The sequence below is a fragment of the Acomys minous genome (genome assembly GCF_964271855.1).
Source record: "Acomys minous genome assembly, chromosome: 3".
NCBI classification, from domain to species: domain Eukaryota; kingdom Metazoa; phylum Chordata; class Mammalia; order Rodentia; family Muridae; genus Acomys; species Acomys minous.
In genome coordinates this window covers 69,266,485-69,290,675 of record NC_140485.1, presented here as the reverse complement: position 1 = coordinate 69,290,675, position 24,191 = coordinate 69,266,485, and the positions used below count along the sequence as shown (strand labels likewise).

General features: G+C 49.3%; 1 protein-coding gene across 2 annotated transcripts in view; it reads left to right on the top strand.

Moving 5' to 3' along the window:
* The window catches only part of EYA2 (EYA transcriptional coactivator and phosphatase 2), a 175,556-nt gene that overhangs the window by 116,202 nt on the left and 35,163 nt on the right, over positions 1-24,191 (top strand). For both annotated transcript variants that reach the window (XM_084775075.1, XM_084775076.1), the window contains exons 7-9: positions 92-269; positions 9,336-9,478; positions 15,265-15,348. In XM_084775075.1, the coding sequence (XP_084631201.1) occupies positions 92-269; positions 9,336-9,478; positions 15,265-15,348 (405 nt within the window). The remainder of the gene's footprint in view (positions 1-91; positions 270-9,335; positions 9,479-15,264; positions 15,349-24,191) is intronic.

Here is a 24,191-nt window from a genome sequence, read left to right as displayed (position 1 = left end):
GGTTGATGTTTACTCTGAAGAGAGAGCCTGGGCTGCCCAGCCTTGGCGTCTCCTCACTCAACCCCGTGTCTGTCGTGTTTTCTTTTGCCAGGATTACCCCTCGTACCCCGGCTTCCCACAGAACCAGTACCCCCAGTATTTCAGCCCATCATACAGCCCTCCCTATGTCCCAGCCAGCAGCCTGTGCTCCTCGCCCCTCTCCACGTCCACCTACGTCCTCCAGGAGGCCCCTCACAATGTCCCCAGCCAGAGTTCTGAGTCACTGGCCGGTAAGTACACTTGCCTTCTCTCTCATTCACGCCTGTGCTCTGAGCTCCCGTGAGAAGATTTGTGAGCTGTGCGCCGAAAGAAACACACCCTTGTATAGTCCTCTCTCGTGACTTCTCTATCCTTAGTAACATGCATGTGTTAAGCACCTACTGTTTTCCAGGTGCTCCTTTGTTTGAACTACTACAAAAGGGGATCTCGGAAGAATTTTCTTAATGTTTTTTTTTTTACATGTATGTGTTTTGTTGGCTTGAAACTGGAGTTACAGGTGGTCATGACTTCCATGTGTATGCTGGGAACTGAACTTGGCCTCTCTGTAAGAACAGTAAGTGCAGTCAGCCCCTGAGCCGTCTCTCCAGCCCTGGGGCTCTGCCTGTTTGATCTTTGTAGACTAGAATGAAATAGTCTCACGGATACATTTACAAGCTGGAGTAAGGCGAGTCACAGTCCCCACAAGAAAGCGGCTTCTCGGGCTGGAGAGATGGCTCAGAGGTTAAGAGCACTGGCTGCTCTTCCAAAGGTCCTGAGTTCAATTCCCAGCAACCACATGGTGGCTCATAACTATCTACAATGAGATCCAGTGCCCTCTTCTGATGTGCAGGCATATATGCAGGCAGAACACTGTATACATAATAAATAAATCTTTATAGAAAGGAAGGAAGAAAGAAAGAAGAGAGAGAAAGGGGCTTCTCACCCGCAGCCCGCAACCCCCACCTTCCACTTAGAACAGTGAAGATCAGAGTAACTAGTAACTGTGGTGCTGGGATTTGAACCCAGGCCCATGGGTCATCATCTTCTATACCGAGCTACAAATTGGCTATGAACAACTGAGATGTTGAAAATAGAAAAAGAAAAAAAAAACCAGTATACAAAAGAAAAAAACTCACTTGCTGGCCAGGGATAAACACAGTGTTGGTTGGGGGAGAGGTCAGTATAGTTTCAGGGGTTCCAGCAAAATGCTGAGCCTTGGCCTCCGATCTCTGGACTTTATCCTACCTGCTACACCACCACAGAGAAGAGTGCCTTCCTTCTGGACCCTTCTGCCAGAGCGCTCTGATTGGCCAGCTTGGTCACGTGCCCATCCTGAGCTAGTCTCTGTGGCTTAGGTACAATGCTGGAATGGAAAAGTGGCTCTGGCTCTTATGCCCACAGCAGGAGCTAGGCTTGAGTCAGCCCCACTAGAACCAGTAGACTAAGAGGAAGGGGAGGGGCAAGGAAGCCCAGAACCCCGGAACCAGAAGGCAGACGCCCTGACCCCTGTCCCAGGTCCCACCTCCGCCCGGGAGCTATACAAACCAGGCTGCTTTCAAACCTGCAATCCTCCTGCTGCAGCTTCCCAACTGTTACCAGAGGTTGCAATCTGGACCAGGTATTTCCAAGTTCTTGAGGTCTTGTTCAAAGAATTCATGAAGTGCCCCAAAATAGCAAAGCCACAAGGGTTTCATTCGGAGGTGGGGCGTGGGAGGGTGAGGGTCTGGGGTGGGGGGTGGGGAGTTAAGCAAAGCAAGAGCTCTGTGCTGCAGGGGAGGGGTGGGCTCCAGCAAGGTTGCCCAAGAGCTCTGAGGAGGAGGAATTGGTGGCTAGAGGCAGAGCGTGGGGGATTTTCTGTTTTGACTGACAGCACTTGCTTATATAAAGCTTGGTTCGCTGCAGATATCCTTTCCCATGATGCATCTGGTTTAATCATATGCATGCCCAATCATGCATAGGCATAAGATGGTAAATAGAAGATTTTCCTTAAAAGACCTCTTAAAGGACAATTTGCCTTATTGTGCATGTACCCAAAAAAACCAGTCCAGAGTGGAGCAGCCCCCTGCCCCTAGTTCCAGAATGTGTTTGGCCACAAAAGGGAGTTACTGTAAGGTCGCTTGCTCAGGAGTTACTAGGGAGAACTGAGGTGGGGTGACAGCTTGCTTTGTCTGGAAGTAGTGGTATATATGTGCTCAGTGCAGGTGGGGGTGAGGGCTGTCTCAGGTTGCTAAGCATAGAGTCTCATTCCTTTGTTGTTTTGTCTTATTTGAGCCCAGGCTGTCCTTGAACTCAGGATGTAGCCAAGGGTAGCCTTGACTCCTCCGTCTTCCTGCCTTCGTCCACCTCCAGTACTGAGAGTTTAGGCATGGGCCTCAGCACCCAGCCTTAAATTCATCCCCTCTGTCTCTTTTCTGAGTCGCTTGGAGAAGCTCAGCGGCATGGTGCCTTGTGGGTATTATTTCCTAGCTATGCCTTGCTTAACAGGTGGGAAAGAAGCCTTGCCCCCTCTCTTCCTGAGCCACACTTCCCTTCATCCCTGTCCTGGAGACAAATGGGGATACCTGGCCCAGTGTCCCGCAGTCAGCTTTCAAGGAGTGTCAGGCTTGAGTGGTTTTTAATCTTCATAGTTTCACCCCAGAATATTTACTGAGTACACTGCCCCTGCTCACTCCAAAACTTCAGAATCATTTTCTTTGGAGAGAGAACATTGAGTCTTCCTGATCTTGGACCATCTTTAGCATTCTGCTTCTCAGAATGTAGCCTCTGCGCACTGGTTTCAAAAAAAAAAAGAGAGAGAGAGAAAACAGAGGAGCTGGTGGGAAGACCTGGCAGAGGGTGCTGCCGGCAGGAAGACGGGCCAGTACGCTGCCCTTCCTGAGGAGTTGGGTTATATGGCTCCCTGTGTCTCTGAGGTGTCCCTTCCATGTCTCCCGTTCCTCATTTATCCCTTGGCCTCGTGTATAACAATAAGTGGCTGGGTTGGCTTTTACTGTGTCTCACAATCTCACATAAAATTTAATAGCATCATGGGGCTAGAGCGATGGCTCAGTGGTTACAAGCACTGGTTGCTCCTCCAGAGAACCAACATTCAGTTCCCATCACGTCCCAGAGGACCTGATGCCGTCTTCTGACCTCTGAGGGTACCAGGCATACCTATGGTACACAGGCATACATGGAGGCAAAACACTCATTCTCAAAAATAAATCTAAAAAAAAAAAGTATTTAATCTATTTAATCTATGGCATCAATAGCTGTCATCTCTAATTGGGGTGCCTAGCCCCTTTCCCCCACTGTCTGTTGCACAGGAAGAGCATTTAGCACATGTGCATATACATGCACACACACAAGCACAGACATTTGCACACACATGCACATATACACATGCGCACACATGTGTGCACACACACAGGCTTTTAGCGTTTTCCACAAAACTCCACTTTTGAAACTGTCTGGGGCACCTGGTGTTGCCAAGCTACTCCAGTGTGTTGACTGACGCATCCCACAGGCTGTCTGCCTTGCCAGGAAATGGTCTGTAACCCTTTCCTCCCTGAGCTGCATTGAAAGCCGTACTGTTCTCACAGGCATCAACACCTGTGCAGACGCCAACAGTATACAGTCAGTGCTGGGCAGCCTGCTGAGCAGGACAATGTCTGAACACCTGTCCAGACCCAAGAGAACAGACACTCAAGTAACTCCTTAAGAACTTCTTTCCAGAGCTGGGGGCATGGTGGCGCATGCCTTTAATCCCAGCACTCGGGAGGCAGAGGCAGGTGGATCGCTGTGAGTTCAAGGCCAGCCTGGTCTACAAAGCGAGTGCAGGACAGCCAAGGCTACACAGAGAAACCATGTCTTGAAAAACACACACACACGCTGCTTGTCCTCTAGGACTTACTCCGAAGGCAGCGCTTGACTCTCAGGTCAAAATGGCGGGCAGACCTGCTGTTGCAGTGACAAGCAAGTGGCTGGATGATTTTCAAAAATGGTATTGTAATGCTGCAGGATTTGATAAACTGGGGTTGAATCGAGGTGATACAATATATGAAACTGAAGATGTAAAAGAAGCCACAGGAAGGCTTCCTGAGGACCCTCACAATGACAGAATGTGTCACACTGAGAGCCGTGGACCTCACCATGAGGCTTCAGATCTTGCCTACAGAGCAGTGGACAAATTTTGAGGACAAATCCTACCCTGAACCCTACCTGAAAGAGTTATTTGAGAAAGAGAAGAGAGAGAAGAATAAGCAAAGAAGGGATCTTGTAGTGGAGATCTCTGGGTGTGCCATATTTTTATGAAGTTATTTCAACCCGAATCACAATTTAAGAATGATTGGCTCTGCAGATGCCTCACTTTAAATAAATGTCTATTGTAAACATAAAAAAGAAAGGAAGAAACACACACATACATACAAAAAGAAAGTTCTTTCCCATGGTTTAATGTGCTACAAAGTACCCAAAAGAAGTTGGAAGGTTTTTTTTGTTTTTTTTTTTTTAACTTCTTAAGCTTCCCTCAGCCAGTGAGAGAATGTTAAGCTCTCAAGAAGAGATTTCTGGGCAATCAGAAAACATGTAACAAAATTAGAGGTGCATGCACCCTTTGCCCCAACTATTCAACAACTAAGAGTTTATCCTAAAGACATCCCCCCCACATAAATACAAACACTTAAGAAAAAGAATCCTTGCTGCAGTTAATATCAGAGCAAAGGACTAGAAGCAACATGGTAGCTCTTAACAGGACCCATGTTAAGTAAACAGTAATGCATCCACCAGAGGCATACTTTGCAGCTCAGAAAAAGACGGGTGCAGCAATGTCTGTGTAAGCCACCCTCTCTGAACTGCTATCATCATAGGTAGAGACAAGTGAAAGGCCCACATATGCAAATCCAGGCACCCTGTCTAACACCTGAAATATCAGCACTCAAGAGGCTGAGGCAGGAGGATTGCCATGAGTTCCAGGCCAGGCTGGACCAGAGTGAGACTGTGTCTTACCTCACCCTCATGGGTGGAAAAAAAAAAAGCGAGACTATGTGTGAAATATGCCCCCAGAGTTTTCCTAAATGGAAGTGTAGGTTGACATTTATGTTTGCGTAAGAAATTTCTGGGAAAATACAAAGCAACTGCCCATGGTCAGTTTCTCTGGAGAGGACAGCTGGGAATGCGGAATGGAAGGGACGACTGTGATAAGAGACAGTCTGTCAGCGCATCTCAGCAGCAGGGTGTTCCTTCCAGCAGCACGTGCGACCTCACATACTGGACCAGAGAGGAAGTTCCTGTTCAGCCAGCATTCAAGGCAGCCCAGCCTCTGGCAGCAGTGGAATTAAGCCATTGATAAAATAGCAAGTACTTCTGGAAATTCCTCAAGTGTTAAGAAGCTCAGTAGTGTACTTCTACAAAACCTGGAGGTCAAAGAGGGAATATAAAAGCACTTTCAATGGAATGAAAATAAAAACAACGTATCAAAATTTATGGACTGTCATTAAAACAGCTAAGGGAAAATTTTAGCAGTAAAGGTTGTTAGAAAAGAAGAAAATGGGTTAGAAATAGAGTGCCTCATCTTTTTTAATTTTTAAAAAAATATTCTGCCACTTTTCATTTTATGGCTTTGAGTGTCCCACCTGTGGGCTGGGCTTACGGAGGCCAGAAGAGGACGTGAGACACTTTAGAACTGGAATTACAAACGTTCGTGATCGCCATGTAGTGCTGGGAATGGAACCCGGGCAGCCAGTGCTCTTGACCACCGAGCCCCAACCCTCATCTATCTTAAGAAACTCATAACAGAGACAAACTAACCCCAAAGTAAGCAGGGGCTCAGAAATAAGAGACCAGAGGGGAAACCCACAAATGCTGAAAACAGAATAAAGGATAGATGATTGTGCCTGAGTTGACAGTTTAGATAGAATGTGGATTCCACATAAGAGAGAAACTACCCTCTCACACGAGAAGAAAGTGATTCCCTACCCAGTGAACAAACTGTTGCTGCTGAAGTGACTCTGTTGGAAAAGTTTGTGCCTGGTGTGCGTGAAGCACTGGGCTCTGTCACCAGTGCCACATAGAACCAGCGCAGTGGGGAGCTGGAGGCAGGAGAATCAGGAGTTCAAAGTCATCCTTGGCTACATAGTGAAGTCAGCTCCAGCTTGAGCTACGTGAGACCCTGCCTAAAAGGCAAACAGAAACCACAAGGAAAATGCCAGCTCTGGATGGCTTTGCTGCCTAAGTCTACTGAACAGTTTAGTGAGTTTCTGTCAATTTCTAAGAAAATTAAAGTTAAATCCTCTGGGGACATCAGTAGCTGGAAGTCAAAACTGGACATGGACATGATAAGAAAACCCCAGGCCACATGCTTCATAAACAGAGATACTTCTAAAGAAAGCAATAGTAAGGCAAGACTAAGCTTTTATTGGTTGGGTTTTTATCCGAAGGATGCAAAAATTGGTTTACAATTGGAATTCGATTGATATAATTCACAATATTTGCAAGCTGAAGGGTGCAAGAGTGCTTAACGTTTTAAAACTCTCCAAAACAAGCAGAAAGGGAAAGAGAGAGCCTCCACCTCAGCCAGGAGGAGTGTGTGTGTGTGTGTGTGAGAGAGAGAGAGAGAGAGAGAGAGAGAGAGACAGAGACAGAGACAGAGACAGAGACAGAGACAGAGACAGAGACAGAGACACAGAGAGACAGAGACAGAGACAGAGAGAGGCTCCACCTCAGCCACATCTGGCCTGTTCATTCCTCCCCAGGTGGAAGTCACCTGTCAGCTCAGCTCTCTCATCTTCAAGTGCAGCACCCCACAATGGGGGGGGGGGCTTTCGGAGGCCTTTGAGTCATGAGGGTGGAGCCCTTAGGAATGGGGTTAATGTCCCTGTAAGACCAGGTAAGGGAACAGATATCTCTCTCTGCCCCCTGTGGAAGATATGGCAAACCCTGCCCACTGAGAAGGCCAGAGCCTTCACCAGGAACTGGCCCACCTGGCACCTTGCACTTCCCAGCTTCTGGAACACTTGTGGCTCTGAGAGGTTGCTCAGCAGTTAGGAGGGCACACTGTTCTTGCAGAGGACCCAAGTTCAACTCCTAGTACCCATTTTGCGTGGCTCACAACTCTGAAACTCAGAGCTCAAGGGATCTGATACCCCCTTCTGGACTCCAATGGCACCAGCACTCAGACATAGACACAGACACACACAGACACAGACACACACACACACACACACACACACACACACACACACATGCCCACATGATTTTTAAAATCAATTTAATTTGTTTTCAAAACAGGGTTTCTCTGTGTAGCCCTGTCTGTTCTGGACTCTCTTTGTAGACCAGGCTGGCCTCAGACTCACAGCAATCCACCTGCCTCTGCCTCCCAAGTGCTGGGATTAAAGGCATGCACCACCATGCCTGGCTGATTTTTTAATTAAAAAAAATATATACTTGTATTGTTTGAACCACCCCATCAGTATTGGTTTTGCTGTAACAGACCAAACTAAAACTGCACAGGTTCAAAAGATCCTCAGACACCCACAAGACAATATTACAATGGGATGTCTACTGATTTTTGGTAGTGGGAACCAAAGCTTGGGCCTTGAGCATGTTAGGCAAGCGTTGTACCGCTGAGCTACAGCCCTGGCTCTCTCCTTTACCTTTTATCTTAAGACAACATCTCGCTAAGTTGCTGGCCTTGGCACTCACTCTGTAGCTCAGGAGAGCCTTGAACTTTTGATCCTCCTGCCTCAGCCTCCCAGGTAGCTGAGGTCACACACCTGTATCACAAGGACCAGCTAAAGTGCCCACTCTTAACACTCCCATCAAGTTTCCGAGCTTAGAAGAAATCTTCTTCCTCCTGAAGAACGCTGTTCCTGACTCCATGCTGGGAGGGTCCAGTGCTGCACCCCAAAAGTGCTGGCTCGTGGGAGAAGGACCCTTCAGCTGACATCGCGTGGTTTCTCTTCTCCTTGTGCCCTTTAGTCTGCTAAGGAGCTCTATAAATATTTTTGAAAAACTAATTTGAGTCTCTTAGGTTTGAGGGGTGGGGGTGGGGATCAGACAGTCCTTCCAGGGCAGGAGAGAGAGAGAGAGAGAGAGAGAGAGAGAGAGAGAGAGAGAGAGAGAGAGAGAGAGAGAGAGAGAGAACTCAGGCCATTTCCAAACACATTTAGACAAAGCTGACCCTCCCTTCCACCATAACCTGGGAGCTGGAGGAGAGATGGCACCTGCAGGACACATTTAGAAGCAAAAGCAAGCAACTGTGGAGAGAGAAAATGAGATGGGACGTTCTCTGAGGGCCCCAGTGGGTTCGAAGCTCTAACGCTATACTGATGAGGAAGACAGTCCAAATCTTGCCACAAAGTTGCAGGGACTCCAGGCAAATTCAGCAACCTCAATAAAACCACACATACCATGTGCCTCTGGGGGGAAGGGGGGCTCTCTTGAAACTAGCTATGTAAGGCCATGTCTCTCCACTGCTGTAATGCAATCCCAGACACTTGCTAACTTTATAAAGAAGAGAGGTTTATCCAGCTCACGGTCTGGAGAGACCCCAGACCTTTTCGGAGTGTGTCCCCAGTTGATCTGACGACCTCCCACAAGACTCCCTCTTTGAAAGTCCAGCCATTACCACTCTGGGGATCAAGCCCCCAAAGCTGGAGGTAGAAATTGCTGGAAGCTCATCTCGCTGTGGGCATGCATCTTCATCCTTATGTCTGCTAAGAGTCTTCAAGCCATAGGCATGGGCTGCTCACTGTAGTCAGAGCTGCCCCCCTCACTTCTTCCAGATCTTTGAGCAGATACCCTCTCACTCAGGAAGCCTTCCTTCACAGACCCCTCATGTAATACCCGTACCATCACCCCAACACCCTACATGCACGCGCACATTTGTGTGTAGAAACCAGATGAGAATCTCAGGTGTCACCCTTAAAAGCACCATTTGCCTCCTTTGAGACAAAGTCTCTCATTGGCCAGCTAGCCCTGAGCCAGGCCTATCTCCGTCTCCCGAGCACTGGGATGACCCTCTGGAATTGAACTCGGGACCTTAGGCCTACAAGGCAGATGTTAAGTGATGCCAGTAGCCTTTGCTGGAGTTTTTAAAAGTGTTTGAGCCTCTAGACAGGGCCCAGAACCTAAAACAGGGCCTGATGTCTACCGGCTGGGAGAAAGACACCAGTGTGGACGGCAGTGGGCAGCGGTATAATCTTATAATCTTGACGTCCAGTGCCGTCTTTAGGGTCTCCTCTGGGGGATGCATGGCATGGTGATGGTGTGTGTAGTACCAAGGAAGAGACACCCAGCCAAGCCCCTGACTTGTGGGCCATCCCTTGTCTTTCCCCCAGGTGACTACAACACACACAACGGGCCCTCCACACCAGCGAAAGAGGGTGACACAGACAGGCCACATCGGGCCTCGGATGGGAAGCTTCGTGGCCGGTCAAAGAGGAGTAGCGACCCCTCCCCAGCAGGGGACAATGAAATCGAGGTAACCAGGGGGGTGACTGCTGGGAGGGAAGAAGCTGATCTCTGAATCGCTGCTGAGGGCTGAGGCTCTCCAAGCATTTCAGTCAGTCGCACTTTCTAAGCACAACCCAGTGACAGCGCCACTACCCAGGGAGAGAGACCCAGGAGAATTAGGTTGACTGTATAGAGTCCTGCTGGGTGACTGAGGCAGGGAAGGACAGACTGAGAGCCAGCATGAACCATGCTTCGCACACCTCAGTGACATCTGAGTCCCCTGGGGGCACAATGGAGCTGTCTCAGAGGCTCCAACCCCATAGATCCCGGGCAAACCAGAAAAGTGGCATGTGTAACAAGCCACTTAGGCTGCTGAACCCCAAAGAGGGTTACACCCTGAGAGTCTCTATTAAGGAAAGATGGTGGGCAGGATCTTCAACTGAGTTCAGTGGTGGGCACACTTCGTAAAGAGAGGTGCCAGGCTGCCAAGCGTGGTGGCGCACGCCCTTAATCCCAGCACTTGGGAGGCAGAGGCCAGCGGATCGCTGAGAGTTCGAGTCCAGCCTGGTCTACAAAGCGAGTCCAGGACAGCCAAGGCTACACAGAGAAACCCTGTCTCGAAAAACCAAAAAGAAAAAAGAAAGAAAGGAAGGAAGGAAGAAAGGAAGGAAGGAGGGAAGAAAACAAAGAGGCTAGGGCCTCTCGTTGACTCTGGAGATCACGGATTGGTTAGAATATCTGGTCACCAAACACCCTGGATCCACCTGCTTCTGTTCCCCCGGAACCCGCCCCACCCCCAGGCTGGCTTAATAGTGTGTGCTGGGGATTCAAAACGCAGGCCCTTGAGTAGCAAGCATTTTACTGGCTGGAGCTGTCCCTCCAGGCTCCTCTCCGTTGCTGCAGCCCCCTCTCCATGTTCCTCCTCCCCTGTAGGTTCTGTGGTTTCTGTCTTTGCCACCAAAGACTGGGTGGCTGATACTCCAATGTCCTTATGTACAGTACTCAGCTTCCATCCTTATTTTTGAATGGGGTGGGGCTTAAGGCAGGGTCTTACTGCATAGCCCAGGCTAACCTTAAGCCTCAAATCCTTTTGCCTATCTCAGCCTCCCCGGTGCTGGGATCCCAGGTAAGTGCCACTGTGCCCAGCTTCCCTCCGTCTTAAAGCCATCCTTCTCCCTGAACTGGGGAGATCCTTACATTTCCCTCAGTGGGGGTTCGGGTCTTTTCAAAAAGGCTCCTGTAGTCTGTGACCTGCCTCCCTCCCACATTCCTGCAGATCTCCACCATCCTGAAAACGCAGAGGAAATGCTCCCTTCTGCAGAACTTGGCACTTACCTGCCACAGCGTCAGCTCTTGGTTTGAACAGTGGAAAAGGAGAGACACCCTTCCATGCCACTGAGAAGGGGGTGGGAGGGCCGAAGCACGCAAGTGGGGTTCCCAGGGCAATATTATTCTGGAAACACCTGCTTCTTCGTCCTATAGTACCAGCGGGCGAGACTGGGAGCCGAGGTGTGAGCAGCGCTTTGCCTGTGAGTTTAACGTCAGCAGGCGTGTTCACACCTCTTAAGTCTCTGGCAGTTTCATAAATGGCAGAAGCCCAGGAGAGAGGCCTGTGCTGAAGTTCTGAGCGTGTGTTAGATGAAACCCTTGGGCTGCAGATGCCAGAAAGCAGCTTGAGCCGGCTGACATGTAGAAAGCAGATTCTGTTTGAAGAATACAGAGCCGTTCTTGGAAAGCAAGGGTGGTGGACAGCCTGGCCATGGGGCATCAGAGAGGTGATGGGACCAGCCTGCAAAGTGGACAAGGAAACTCAGTTAGGCATCTCTCCTCACGTGGTGAAGGAGCTAAAAAAAAAGCCCCACACTGTGCCTTCTCAATAGCCCCGCCCCACACAGTGCTCCTCAGACCACTCCAGCGCCCCTGCTCTCACTGGAAGCCGCGTCCTAAGGAAGTGTAGTGCTCACTGACACCCTCAATAGATCTTCTCTTCCTCTCAGTCTGCTTGGCTACTAACAGCCCCCCAAATAAGGTTTTCTTTCAGACCCCAATTTTAAATCTCAGCTCTATCCGGGGTAGCTAGAGATCCACTCAGGATCAAGTTGTATTGGCCATGGATCAGGACCTGCATAATGTCCCCAGGAGCGCACCCGCTATGACTAGGCTGGGGGTCAGTGAGATCAGGAAATGGGATTAGGACGGCCTGAGGGAAAGTTCAGTGGGTAAGTTAACGGAGCCTGCAACGGATTCTACAATCAAAAATTCTAAATTAAGTTGATTCAAGGCATTAAGTTTAACTGAAATGAGTTTGGGCACATTTGAACTTCAAAATGCGTCCTCAAAAGGGATGGTTTCCTGACTGTTTTACGTTGACCTACATGGCCCATAATAAAAATATATATATATACTTGCTGCTGGAGAGATGGCTCAGCAGTTAAGAACACTGGCTGCTCTTCCAGAGGACCCAGGTTCAAATCTCAGCACCCACATGATAGTTCTTTACTGTCTATAATTCCAGTTCAAGGGGATCTGGCATACTCACACACACACACACACATGCAGGCAGAACACCAATGCACATTTTTAAAATTACAAACAAGCAAACAAATGAGAAAAACAGGCAGTAGTGGCATGCACCTTTAATCCCGGCATTTGGGAGGCAGAAGCAGGCATGCCTCTGAGTTAGAGGCCAGCCTGGTCTACAGAGTGAGTTCAAGGACACCTAGAGCTACACAGTGAAACCCTGTCTCAAACAAACAAACAAACAAACTCAGGACTGAGGAGATGGCTCAGTGGGTGTTGTACTTTGCTTTCCTGTTGCTGTCATAAACATCATGATCAAGAAAGAGCAACTTGGGGGAGGGAGGGGTTTCTATGTCTTACGCTTGGGACCAGAGTCCCTCAAGGAGGGAAGTCAGGGCAGGAACTCAAAGCAGAAGCAGTGGTGGAAACCATGGAGGAGCACTAGTTGCTGGCTTGTTTCCTGCCTCATGTTCAGCCTAGGCTTCTTATACAGCCAAAGCTCTCCTGCCTAGGGATGGTGACAACAATGGTGGGCCAGGTTCTCCTACATCAATTCTCAATCAAGACAATCCCTCACAGCTCTTCCGCTGAGGTTCCCTCACCCCAGATGACTGCCTCTAGGTTGGGACAATTTGAGGCTAAAAATCTGACCAGGATAGAGAATACATTGCTTCCTGTGCAAGCGTGAGGGTCCAAGTTTGGATCTCCAGCACCCACTTAAAAACCTGAGTGTGACCAGGTGCAGTGGCTCACACCTGTAATCCCAACACGCAGGGAGGCAGAGGCAGGTGAATTGATGTGAGTCCGAGGCCAGCCTGGTCTACAAAAGGAGTCCAGGATAGCCAAGGCTACATAGAGAAACCCTGTCTAAAAACAAACAAACAACAAACAACTGAGTGTAGCAGTACACTTTGGGACCCCTGGTACTGGAAGATCCCAGGGGTTTGTCGGCCAGTCAGCCTAGCCAATCACTAAGCTCCAAGTTCAGTGAGAGATCCTATCTCAAAAAATGATGGGGAGTGACAGAGGAAGACGCCTGCTGTTGACCTCCAGCCTCTATATGTGCGTGCACCCACACACGCACATACAAAAGTGAACAGAGAACTTCATGTCTGCAAGGACGAGGCCAGTGAAGCATCAGATCTGGTATCTGTGCCTCTGGGCACCAGAGAACAGTGTAGGAATTATGCTGACAATCTGGAAGACATTGTTTCTAAGGAGAATTCTGTCCCCAGAAAAAATATAAATGAGAGTTTTGCAGCAGTTTGGGGAAATTACTGTCCAGGCATCCCTTCAGAAGGCACAACTTAAGGGTGTTGTTCTTCAAGAAAGGGAGAGACTTGGAGTCCAGAGGACAGTGGATCAAGCTCAGAAAGGCACGGGGTGGAATTCTGGGGATGCCCAGGCTTACTCTCCCAGGTTGCCTAGGGATAATCCTGTCCACACTGTCCCATCCGTTCTCTGAAGATGCTGCTCTCAGGCCACGGGCTGTGACTAATTTGAGATTATAATGAAGGCACATTACAAGAAAGAGAAAATAAAAGCAATGAGCAAGATCCAACCAAGACAGAGAGTTCCACCAAGCAGGTGCGAGGCATCTGGGAGCACACTGAGAGTGTTTTAATCATGGTGCGTGCAGGAGAAGGAAGGATGGACAGGGAAAAGCGTGACCTTGATGGTAAATGAGTTCTCAAAGTGGATCTGGAGCTATGAGGTTGGGTAGATAGATAACTTCTCTCTAAGGTGAACAATAACAAAAAAAAATGTTCACAGCCCCTACTTATCAGCATTTAAAATCAACACATTAGGGCCCGCGGGAAAGCTCAGTGAGTAAAGGCATTTTCCAACAGACCTAAGCTGGATCCTGGAACCAGATAAAGGTAGGAGAGAGCTGGCTCCACAAAATTGTCCTCTGATCTAGACACACACACACACACACACACACACACACACACACACATACACACACAGAGACATATACACACACACACACACACACACAGAGATACACATATGCACACACACAGACATACACACACAGAGACACACTCCCCCACACAGACACAGACATACATGTACACACACAGACACACAGACACACACAGATACACAGACACACATACACAGGCACACTCACACAAAGACACATAGTGGCACACACACTCTCACACACAGAGACATACACACAAACATATACACATACACACTCCCACAGAGACACACACATGCACAGTGGCACACATGCCTACACACACATCATACATATACAATAATACTCTTTTTAAAAGTCCATGTGTAGAAGACATTTATAGTTATAAAACTAAATGTGCAGGCTGGTTTACTCACACTGACCATGAAAAGGTAAAACCAATGGAGATTGAGAGTAGATGCAAAAATGAGGTAGGGACACCAATGCACTCCTCTTGTCTACTTGGTCCTCTGTCTTAGACTGGGGAATAAATGCAATGGTTCCATATGTAGAAATGGAAGATTCTGGGGCTGAAGAGTGGAAAAGAGCACTGGCTGCTCTTCCAGAGGTTCTGAGTTCGATTCCCGGCAAACACATGGTGGCTCACAACCATCTATACAGGCATCTGATGCCCTCTTCTGTCATGGAGGTGTACATACAGATAAAGAACTCATACCTAAAAGTAAAAAAAATAAAAAGGTCTGGAGAGATGATGCCCAGCGGTTAAGAGCATTGACTGTTCTTCTAAAGGACCTGGGTTCAACTCCCAGCACCCACATGGCAGCTTACAACCGTCTGTAATTCCAAGATCTGACATCCTCACAGAGACATACATACAGGCAAAACATCAGTGCACCTAAAATAAAAATGAATAAATTTTTTTAAAAAAGAAGATTCTGACAGAGTCAAAAGAAATTGTCAAACCTTGGCAAGTCCGTTAGGAAAGCTTCTCCTGTGCTATTTAGAATTGTGGGGGCAAATTTGCTACAGTCGGAAAATAGAACCCGGCTTACCGTGAGCAGTGGACTATTGGCAGTATCTCACTTTGCGAAGACAGCCCCAAGGTTTCTCCGTGTGTTGGTTTGGGCCCGAATGCCTCTCTTTTTGAGGTTTTATGTGACGACGCGTTGATTCCAGCATGAGTGGGATTGGTAGGAGTCCGGAATTTGGCTGTAATGGTATACTCAACACAAATGGGGTTCAGTGGCAGCTCAGGGCACAGCATGGGTCCCCTGTCTCAAGACTTCTCCAACAGGATTGGCACCTGCAGACAACAAACAGTCGTAGGCGACTCCATCCTTTCTTCTTCCTCTTTTCTGTCACAGCGGGTGTTCGTCTGGGACCTGGATGAGACAATCATTATATTCCACTCCCTCCTCACAGGGACGTTTGCATCCAGATATGGGAAGGTAAGGATCCAGTTTATTTTTCTCTTTTTTTTTTTTTAAAGCATAGTTGTATATTTGCTTATGCTGCATATGCCTATGTGTCTGGGTCTGGGTGTGAGCAGATGTGACACGGTAGGGGCGTGGAGGTCAGAGAACAGCTTGGGGAAGTCAGTTCTCACCTTCCATCATGTGAGTCCTAGAGACAGAACTTGGCAGACTTGGCAGGGGTTGCCTGTACCCCACCCCCACGTCCACCCCCCAGCTACCCTGCTGCCCTTTTACTTATTTTCAACTGTGACTGTGTGCCTAGGATACTTGTCCTGGGCACCGTAGGGGCTCCTCGTGAGCAACATGTCAACCCAAAGCCACCCCTTTGGGTCGGTCATCCCAGGATTGGACACTACAAAATATTCCACTGGCGCATGCAAATCTCACTGGTTTCCTAGCTACCGTCTCACCCCTTTGTTTCCAAAGCACAGAGTCATCAGTGTCTATAATTACCAAAATCCTCGCAAGGCGGGGGGTCTACTTCCTTAAAGGGCAGAGGTACACCCCAGCAGACATATCATAAGCTAGAAAGTGGGAGGAAGTGCTTTCCTACTCCCCGGTTGTCTAGAATGTGACACAGACATGTGGAGGCCAGAAGTCGACAGTGGGTCTCTTCCACTGGAACTCACTTCCTGACAGGGTTGGCAGGCCAGCAAACTCCAGGACCCTGTTTCTGCTTCCCTGTCTCTGTGGTTACCGGTGCACACCGCCATGGCTGGCTTCTTACACAGGTGTCAGGGATCTGGACCCAAGTTCTCAGGCTTGTGTGGGAGCGCTTCACGGACCAAGTCATCTCCACAGCCTGCTGTGGACTTGACAGACCATGGAAGATGAACTGACATCCTCCCATCTCTTCAGGGCAATATGTAGAGGTTGAGGGTGGTACCTAAGAGGAAAGCATGGTGGTTGTCTGCTTGGAGGGGAGAGCCCAGGGGCAACTGCTTCCAGCACTGGTGGGGAAAGAGACTCACCAGGCCTGGGAAACCCTTTTATTTCTGCTCAGTGTGCTGGGCTTGACATCACCCATGGCTTTCCCAGCTGCTTGCGGTTTTTATGGCGGCCGTAACGAGCTGGAGGTGTGATTAACAGGTTAGATTTACTGTCTGCCACAATGCTGTGCCGGATATAAAAAAAAAAAAAAATAGTGTCAGGGGCGCAGAAATCTCTTGCCCATAGACACGCCATTAATATGTGTAGCAGGGACGGCGGCATGCATTTTGCAGGCTCTGTGAGGCTTAGGTCGGTGCCGGCAACAAGAGGGGCTGCAGGCACGCGTGGGCCCAGCAGCCACAGCAGCCACAAGCCATGACTCTGGAGCCGTGACTAGCAGTTACACTCTCCCCCACCCCCCAGGACTGTTGTGAGTCACCCACTAAGACTATTTTATGGGTATCCACCCACCCCAGGCACACACTGGAGTGTGTTGGGTGAGACTCTGTGAGCCCAGGAGAAGCCTTCCTAATGTGACCCCTTGGCTTCTGAAGCTACACTGAGGAGGCCCTTGGGGAAAAGGGCCCACCAAGCGCTCCGTTCTGGGTCCATGTCCTCGGCCCATGTCATCCCTCTACGCCAGGCCCCTCTCCCCAGCTCCACTCCCTCAGTCACACCATCATCTTCAGCTGGGCTTCCTAGCTGGTCCCCCAAAGTCTGCTTTCCCACCCATTTGTCTCAGCCTCTCAAGCAACTGTGGAAGCAGACGTGTGCCACCATGCCCAGCTTCTGTTCTTACGATTAATGTCGCTCTCTTCAAGGGCCCTCTCCTAACCGCTTTCGTCTCTCCCCAGAAAAGCATTTTTTTTGCACTTCCACCATCGTTTTGCACTTTGTGTATGCCTTCTTTGTAGAAGGGCTCTGAGGACAAGGGATGTGGACATTTCTCACCTTCCCAACCCAGCATGGGTCAGGTGCAGGCTTGCTTAAGGAACATTTGTTGGATGGACAAATTGGGGTGACCTCCTAGGAAGCCCCCTGGAGGACCAAGCCTTCCATTTCTGTCTTGTTTGTTGCTTCATGAAAGCAGGACGCAGTCAAGAACATAGCCTCCCACTTAGCAGTGACGAAGTAAATATTGGCAGGAAAAAGGGAGGGAGACAGGGAGGAAGGAAAAAAGGAAAGAAGATAGTGTCAAAACAGACATTCCTAACGGGTGGCCACTGGCCAAATTCAGCCTGCAGATATTTTTGTTTGGCCTCCAGAGTATTTAAAAAAATATATGTGCACTTATTGCCAACATTTAAAAAATCAGGCGGTTGCACATACCAAAACAATCCAGATTTCCAGCTCCTCTTGAAAAATGAGGAAATCTGGCAAGCCGACACTCTCCTGCTCCCCTGTGGCAGCAATCAGCAGGAACCCAAGAGCAGCCTGTGGCCCCGCCTGCCCTGCCTCACCCAGCAATGGGGCTTCCTAGCCCCTTGGGTGTCTGATTTTGAATGCCACGGAACTACCAGGCTGTAGGAAGTCAGAGCTAGAAGGACCCAAAACCACCATGCACTATCAGTTTCCATCATTTGAAGCCAAGACTGGAGCTCCGAGGGAGTAAGAGCATCTAAGGGAGACTGCAAGCAGAGCTCGGGCTCATCTGCCTTCTTGTGTAATAGCTGAGTGTCCTCATTCCTCGTCTAGAATCTTCCATCCCCTCCCCCAGCTCCTTATAATGTAAAAAAAAAAAAAAAAGAGGGTTTTTATTTGCTAATTCTGGCAGACCTGAACTTAAGATCCTTGAAGTAGCCAGCAGTGGTGACCCACACCTTTAACCCCAACACTCGGGAGGCAGAGGCAAACAGATCTCTGTGAGTTGGAGTCCAGCCTGGTCTACAGAGCAAGTTAGGACAGCTAGGGCTACAAAGAGAAACCCTGTCTCGAAAAACAAACCAACAAAAAGCCTTGAAATAGCAAGGGAACTGCTAATTTCTCATGCACGTGTGCGCACGCGCACGCACAAACACACACACACACACACACACACACACACACACACACACACACACACACACACGTCTAGCTGGGCCATCCCCAGGAATGGAAGCTCCCCTAGGCTTGCTCTCTGCCATCCCAGGAATGTTGGTCATTGCCAAGATTACTCACAGCTCCCCTCACTCCAGTGTTCCAGCCAAGAAGAAGGGATGTGAAGATGGATGCCACTCTTTCTTTCCGTTTCTTTCTCTTTTTGTTGTCCTTGTCATTGTTAACTTTTACATGAACAGATGTTTTGCCTGCATGTGTGTCCGGGTACCACTTGCATACCTGGTACCAATGGAGGCCAGCAGAGGGTGCTAGATATCATGAAGTTAGATACAGCTGTGAACTACATGTGAGTTCTGGGAATTGAACCCAGGTCCGCTGAAAAGCAGCCGGTGCTCTTAACTGCTGAGCCATCTCGCCAGCCTCTTTTCTTTTGCCCCCTCTCTTTTAAGGGACAGATGCAGAAGTTACACATATCACTTCTGTTCACATCCCATTTGCTAAAATTTTGTCACATGACCACACCTAGCTGCAAAGGAGTCAGGGCAAAGTAGTCTTTCTCTGAGGCAATCACGTGCCCAGTATAAGATGCAGGAGTCCTGTCGCTCTCAGGAAGAGGAAGGAGGAAGAGGTCATGTAAGACAACTGGTAGTTTCTAGCCCGAAGTGCCACCCAGGGTACAATTATCTCTACTTATGGGACAACTGGATTTGTGTGTCTGAGATCTAGAGGGAGGTCCAAGCTACAACTCTAAGCCAGGAAATCAGAGAAGTGGGAACAGCCAACATAAGCATAACCTTGGGTCTATTTTGCTGACAAAGCAACCAAGACCCAGGAGACAATGCAGCTGGGATATTCATAACACCTAGAACCCAAGGCCTCCACTCCTGGCCTGACGCTCTTTCTCTGTACCTTCCTCATCTATAGTCAGGGTAACCCTTTCCTATCTGCTAAGAGCAAGCAGAACCCGGGGTTTGAAACACACATAGGCATGCCACACAGGGAACTGATCAATTGTCATACCTGAGCCCACCGAGGGACCCCAAAGTTTCACGTCTGGCTGGACCCAGGAGCAGCATCTGCAGCCAACTTCTCCTCTCAGCAATCCCAACTGAAAAAGAAGTTTCTGCCAGGTGTGGCAGTGCACACCTTTAATCTCAGCACTCGGGAGGCAGGGGCGGGCAGATCTCTGTGAGTTCGAGGCCAGCCTGGTCTACAAAGAGGCTACATAGAGAAACCCTGTCTTGAAAAAAAGAAAGAAAAGAGAGAGAAAGGAAGAAAGGAAGGAAGGAAGGAAGGAAGGAAAAAGGAGTTTCTGCTTCCTAAATCCCAACACAACTCTTGCCGCCCCACACTGGGTCCCATGCCCATCCCAGACTCGGCACTCCCACTTGCCCAGGCTAGACCCAGAGCCCACTCCTGGTATAGAAAAAATGAAGCTCAAACCATCCCCTCCCCAGGGCCGGGCCCCCAAAGGAACCTGAAACACCCGTTCTGGAGGGATAGAAGCCCACAGACAGGTGATCTATCTCTGGAAGCCAAAACCCTAGGGGGAATCCATGCCAAGGACCCATGCCTCACCATTCACTCTGCTGAGCACCACACAGAAGCGGGATTCTGTCACAGCCTCAGCCAGAGGACCAATCCCTGTTTACTTAGGGAACAAAGACCAGAGCTAAACGATTAAGGAATAATTCAAAACAGGGTGTTCGCATTTTAAAAGCAAAATCTGGGCCGTCCTCCTGATCCCAATCAAGGGGTGCTGAATGCCGCTGTCAGCTCTCAGCTGTGTGCCAGCCCCTCCTCCCTGGGGCTCAGGGCCTTGCAGCCCTGCAGTAGCTACCTCCTACATCTTGTGTGGGTGCACATCAGATGTGCTCCCAGAGGGAGCCGCTTCCTCCTAAGCCTCTTGGCCACCCTTCTCTGAACCCCACTTTTTCTGCTGGGATTAAGCGAACACGGGTGGAAGGTATGGGGAACCTCTGCCTGGAACCGGCATGATCTGAGAGAAGGGCCTTCGCCTTCTTTCCTCCCACACCCACGGTGCTGCCCACGCTCCCTCCACGCGCCTCACGGTTCAGAAACTCCATACAGAGGTGGGGCACACCTCTGGGACAGCAGCTCCAGCTTGCATTACCTTTAATAATGGCTGTGCTGAGATCCCATGTGCTTTGAATTAGCTGCCCGTCTCAGTGAACGTGGTTCTGTGAGTTAGTTTTCAGAATTGAGAGTTCAGTGCCGCAGACTCTGGTGGTGGTGGTGGTGGTGGTTTGGTTTTTTTCAAAACAGGGTTTTTTTCTGTGTGGCCTTGGCTGTCCTAGACACTCTTTGTAGACCAGGTTGGCCTCGAACTCATAGCTATCTGCCTGCCTCTGCCTCCCAAGTGCTGGGATTACAGGCCTGTGCCATCGCACCCAGCTGACAGACTCCTTTTCTAATTTTGTTATATCCATTTAGTTCGTGTGTATGTGCTTCCACACCTGTGTGCCATGACGTTCATGTAGAGGTCAGAGGTCAACTTGCAGAAGTCAATCCTGTCCTTCCACCATGTGAGTCCTAAGGCTCAAACCCAGCTTTGTGTGTGATTGGGCATGGGGGCAACCATTCATAAACAGGTTTATTGGGGGTTGTCTGTTCTGTTCCACTGTCCTGTGTGTCTGCCTCTATCCAATACTGTTCAGTTTGGATCGCTTTTACAATAAGTTTTGAAATGGGAAGTTGAACCTCCATCTTTTTGTTTTTGGTTTTTGGGGGGTTTGTTTGTTTGGTTTGGTTTGGTTTGGTTTTAGAAACAGGGTTTCTCTGTAGCCTTGACTGTCCTGGACTCCCTTTGTAGACCAGGCTGGCCTCAACCTCACAGAGATCCACCTGCCTCTGCCTCCTGAGTGCTGGGATTAAAGGCGTGCGCCACCATGCCTGGCTTGAACCTCCATCTTGACCTCTGTGCCTGGCACCTCCCACAGGTGCCTGTCTCATCTACCAGGAATCTCTGCTCCCCTGACTTTATTCAGGAACCTGCTCAAATGTTCCCTCATTAAACAAGCCTTGCCGTAGTTGGTGTTTATTATTTTCTGCCCTTCCCCCTCCCCCCCCCCCACCTGTCCCCGTGACAGCACAGCATATGAATGAAAATTCTATGGTAGCAGCAAGACAGGGTTATGTTACTGGGGTTCACTGGCCCCACCAGGTGTTTCCAGGTCCTTGGCGCCTTAGTCAAAGACCTGGAAAGAGAACACAGATTACAACATGGCAGGAGGACTTTTCAGGAGCAAAGCAACCAGAGCATTTCAGACGTGATGTACCTCAAGGGGCAGCAGGCTGTTTGAACCAGAGTAGTCAAGGGCCCAGGTATCATCCTGCCTTCCATTCCGGGGTCCAGGAGGAAGAGCTGGTTGCTAAAGGGTGTCTGTTTTGTCACAGGGTGTCTGTTTTGACTGTTTTGACTGACAGGCTTGGATTATGTAAGCCTTTGCTCACTGCACACGTCCCTTCCCATCATGCATCTGATTTTAACCATGTTATTCACCAAGTTATGCTATAGACATAAGACAGAGGATATAGTATGCAAAGGATATAGTATGCCTTATTGCTCGTGCACTCAGAACTCATGCAAGCCTCCTCCTCCTCCTGTACTGCCTCCTATACTCAGATATGTTCTGGAGTACATGTCCAGAGGAATACATAAAAGGGGAGTTACCAGACCTGCAAGATGGCTCAGCAGCTCAAAATGCTTGAGGAACTGAGTTCAATTCCCAGAACCTACATTGAAAGGAGAAAGCCAACCCCCAAAAATTAACCTCTCACCTCTAGAGAGACGCTGTGGCATATGCCCATCCTCACAGACCAAATAAGAAGAAGAAATAAAATAAGCTGTTTAAGAAGGGGGAGAGTTACCAAGTGGCTCCTGAAGAGGGGCTAGCAGACCCTGTTGTTTGGAGATAAGTGTGCACACAGCCCAAGCCAAGCGGAGTCCCAGTTCACTGAGCTATTCCCTATGCTCGCCTGCCTCAGTTAGGTACCTCAAGCCCAGAACCAAGCTGTTATGCCAAAACTTGAGACATGAACATCAACCATATTCTAACATAATATTTGAAAAATTCAAATCAATGTCAAAACTCAGTAATAAAAGAAAATCAGCATTTGAATAAGGGTAAGTGATTGCAGTGCAGGTCACAGCCCTGCACTGTTGTGCAGAGAAAACAGTTTCCAAACAGTCCTGATTCCTTGGCCGAAGAAGTGCCAATTTAAATCTCTACATGGCAGATTTACCAGTGTGATGACAGTAGGAATAGCCTGACTTTTATAGAGTCCTGATAGTGTGTGTGTGTGTGTATGTGTGTGTGTGTGTGTTGCTGTGTATTCACATGTATGTGTACATGTTGGGCAGTGCACACCTGGCATGTGCATGTGGAGGCCAGAGAAGGACATCAGGTGTCTTCCATCCACTCTTCCTTTTTCCTTTGCGACAGGGTCTCTCCAGAACCTAAAGCTGGGCGAGCAGCCAGTCAGCCACAGTGCCTCTCCCGTCCCCACCCACCCATACACAGTGCTGGGGTTACAAGTGCATGTGTGGCCACACCCAGCTTTCCCTGTGGATGCTGAGGACCAGAACTCAGGTCCTCTCGTGAGTGTGTGGTTTCTACACCACCAAGCCTCCTCCACAGCCCCTCTGGATATAGCTGTGTTTTATTACGCAGATTGCATTCACCTTTTCCACTTGATCCAAAGCAGGGGAAAATATAAGCATGTTTGGGGGTGGGGGGTGGGGTCAGTTTCCTTCTGCCTCGGGCTGGAAGGGAGCACTGTCCCAGCCTCAGCCTAGAGCCAGAACAGACCCTGGCAGGAAGTGGGAGCCAGAAGTGTCTGCTGCTGAGACCGTGAGTGTTGGTGAGGAGACATTTGAAGTGTCTGGCGCACAGAGTTCTCAGCCCTCACTGCACTAAATGGAGGCTTTTTTTTTTCCACTTTAATAAAATTTAACATCCAAATCAAGCCTATGCACTCCAGCTTCCTGGCCAGCCTTCCCCAAACCTGATCAGACTCCTAGAGTCTCGGCATCAAGGACCTGGATAAAGGCAGTGCAATCCTTGGTCCCTCGGGGTGCCAATGGTGTGTGTCCAGTTCCTGTCCCTGGAGCTTGTGTTGGTGAGGCTAGCCAGGGTCATAGCTATAGCCAGGGCTTAGCTCCTATATGGGTAGTCGGGGTGAGGGCCTCACAGAGGGGAGGCTGAGGGTCCTCAGGACTTCCTCCTCTTCAGTGGGTTTGAGCTTTGGGACCGAGGCCAGGCACCAGCACTGCTGGTTGCTCCTTTAGCCCAGACCTTCCAACTTGTTCCTTCGAGTAGGGGAACCTTGAAGGAGAGAAGCCGAGGAGGCTCCCAGGGTCATTCTCACTCTGTCCCTGTCACTGTGGGAGGGAGCAGCAGAGTCTGGGGCTCAGAGAGGCAGCTGTCATTGCTGCAGTATACCAAGACTCAGCAGCTCCCATAATGCCCCACTGTGCCACACAGGAACCCAGAAACTATGGCAGCTCATGCCCTGGCCAGAGCCCTGTCCCAGGCACTGGGAATACAGCAGGAAGCCAGGCCAGGAAAAACTTATGTCTTTGAGGAGGAGAAAGAAGACAAGAAGTAAGATAAGTCAGAAAGACAGAGAAAAATCAGACACGATGGCACACACCAACGGATCCACTGTTGGGAGACTGAGGCAGGAGGATCATCAGTTTGAATCCAGCCTGGCCTTCACAGACAGCGCCTCTATTAGAGAGAAGGAGGAAGGGGAACAGAGAAAGAAAGTGTATGGAGGTAAAGAGCAGGAAGTAGCATAGGGGCTCAAATTCAATTTCGGAAAAG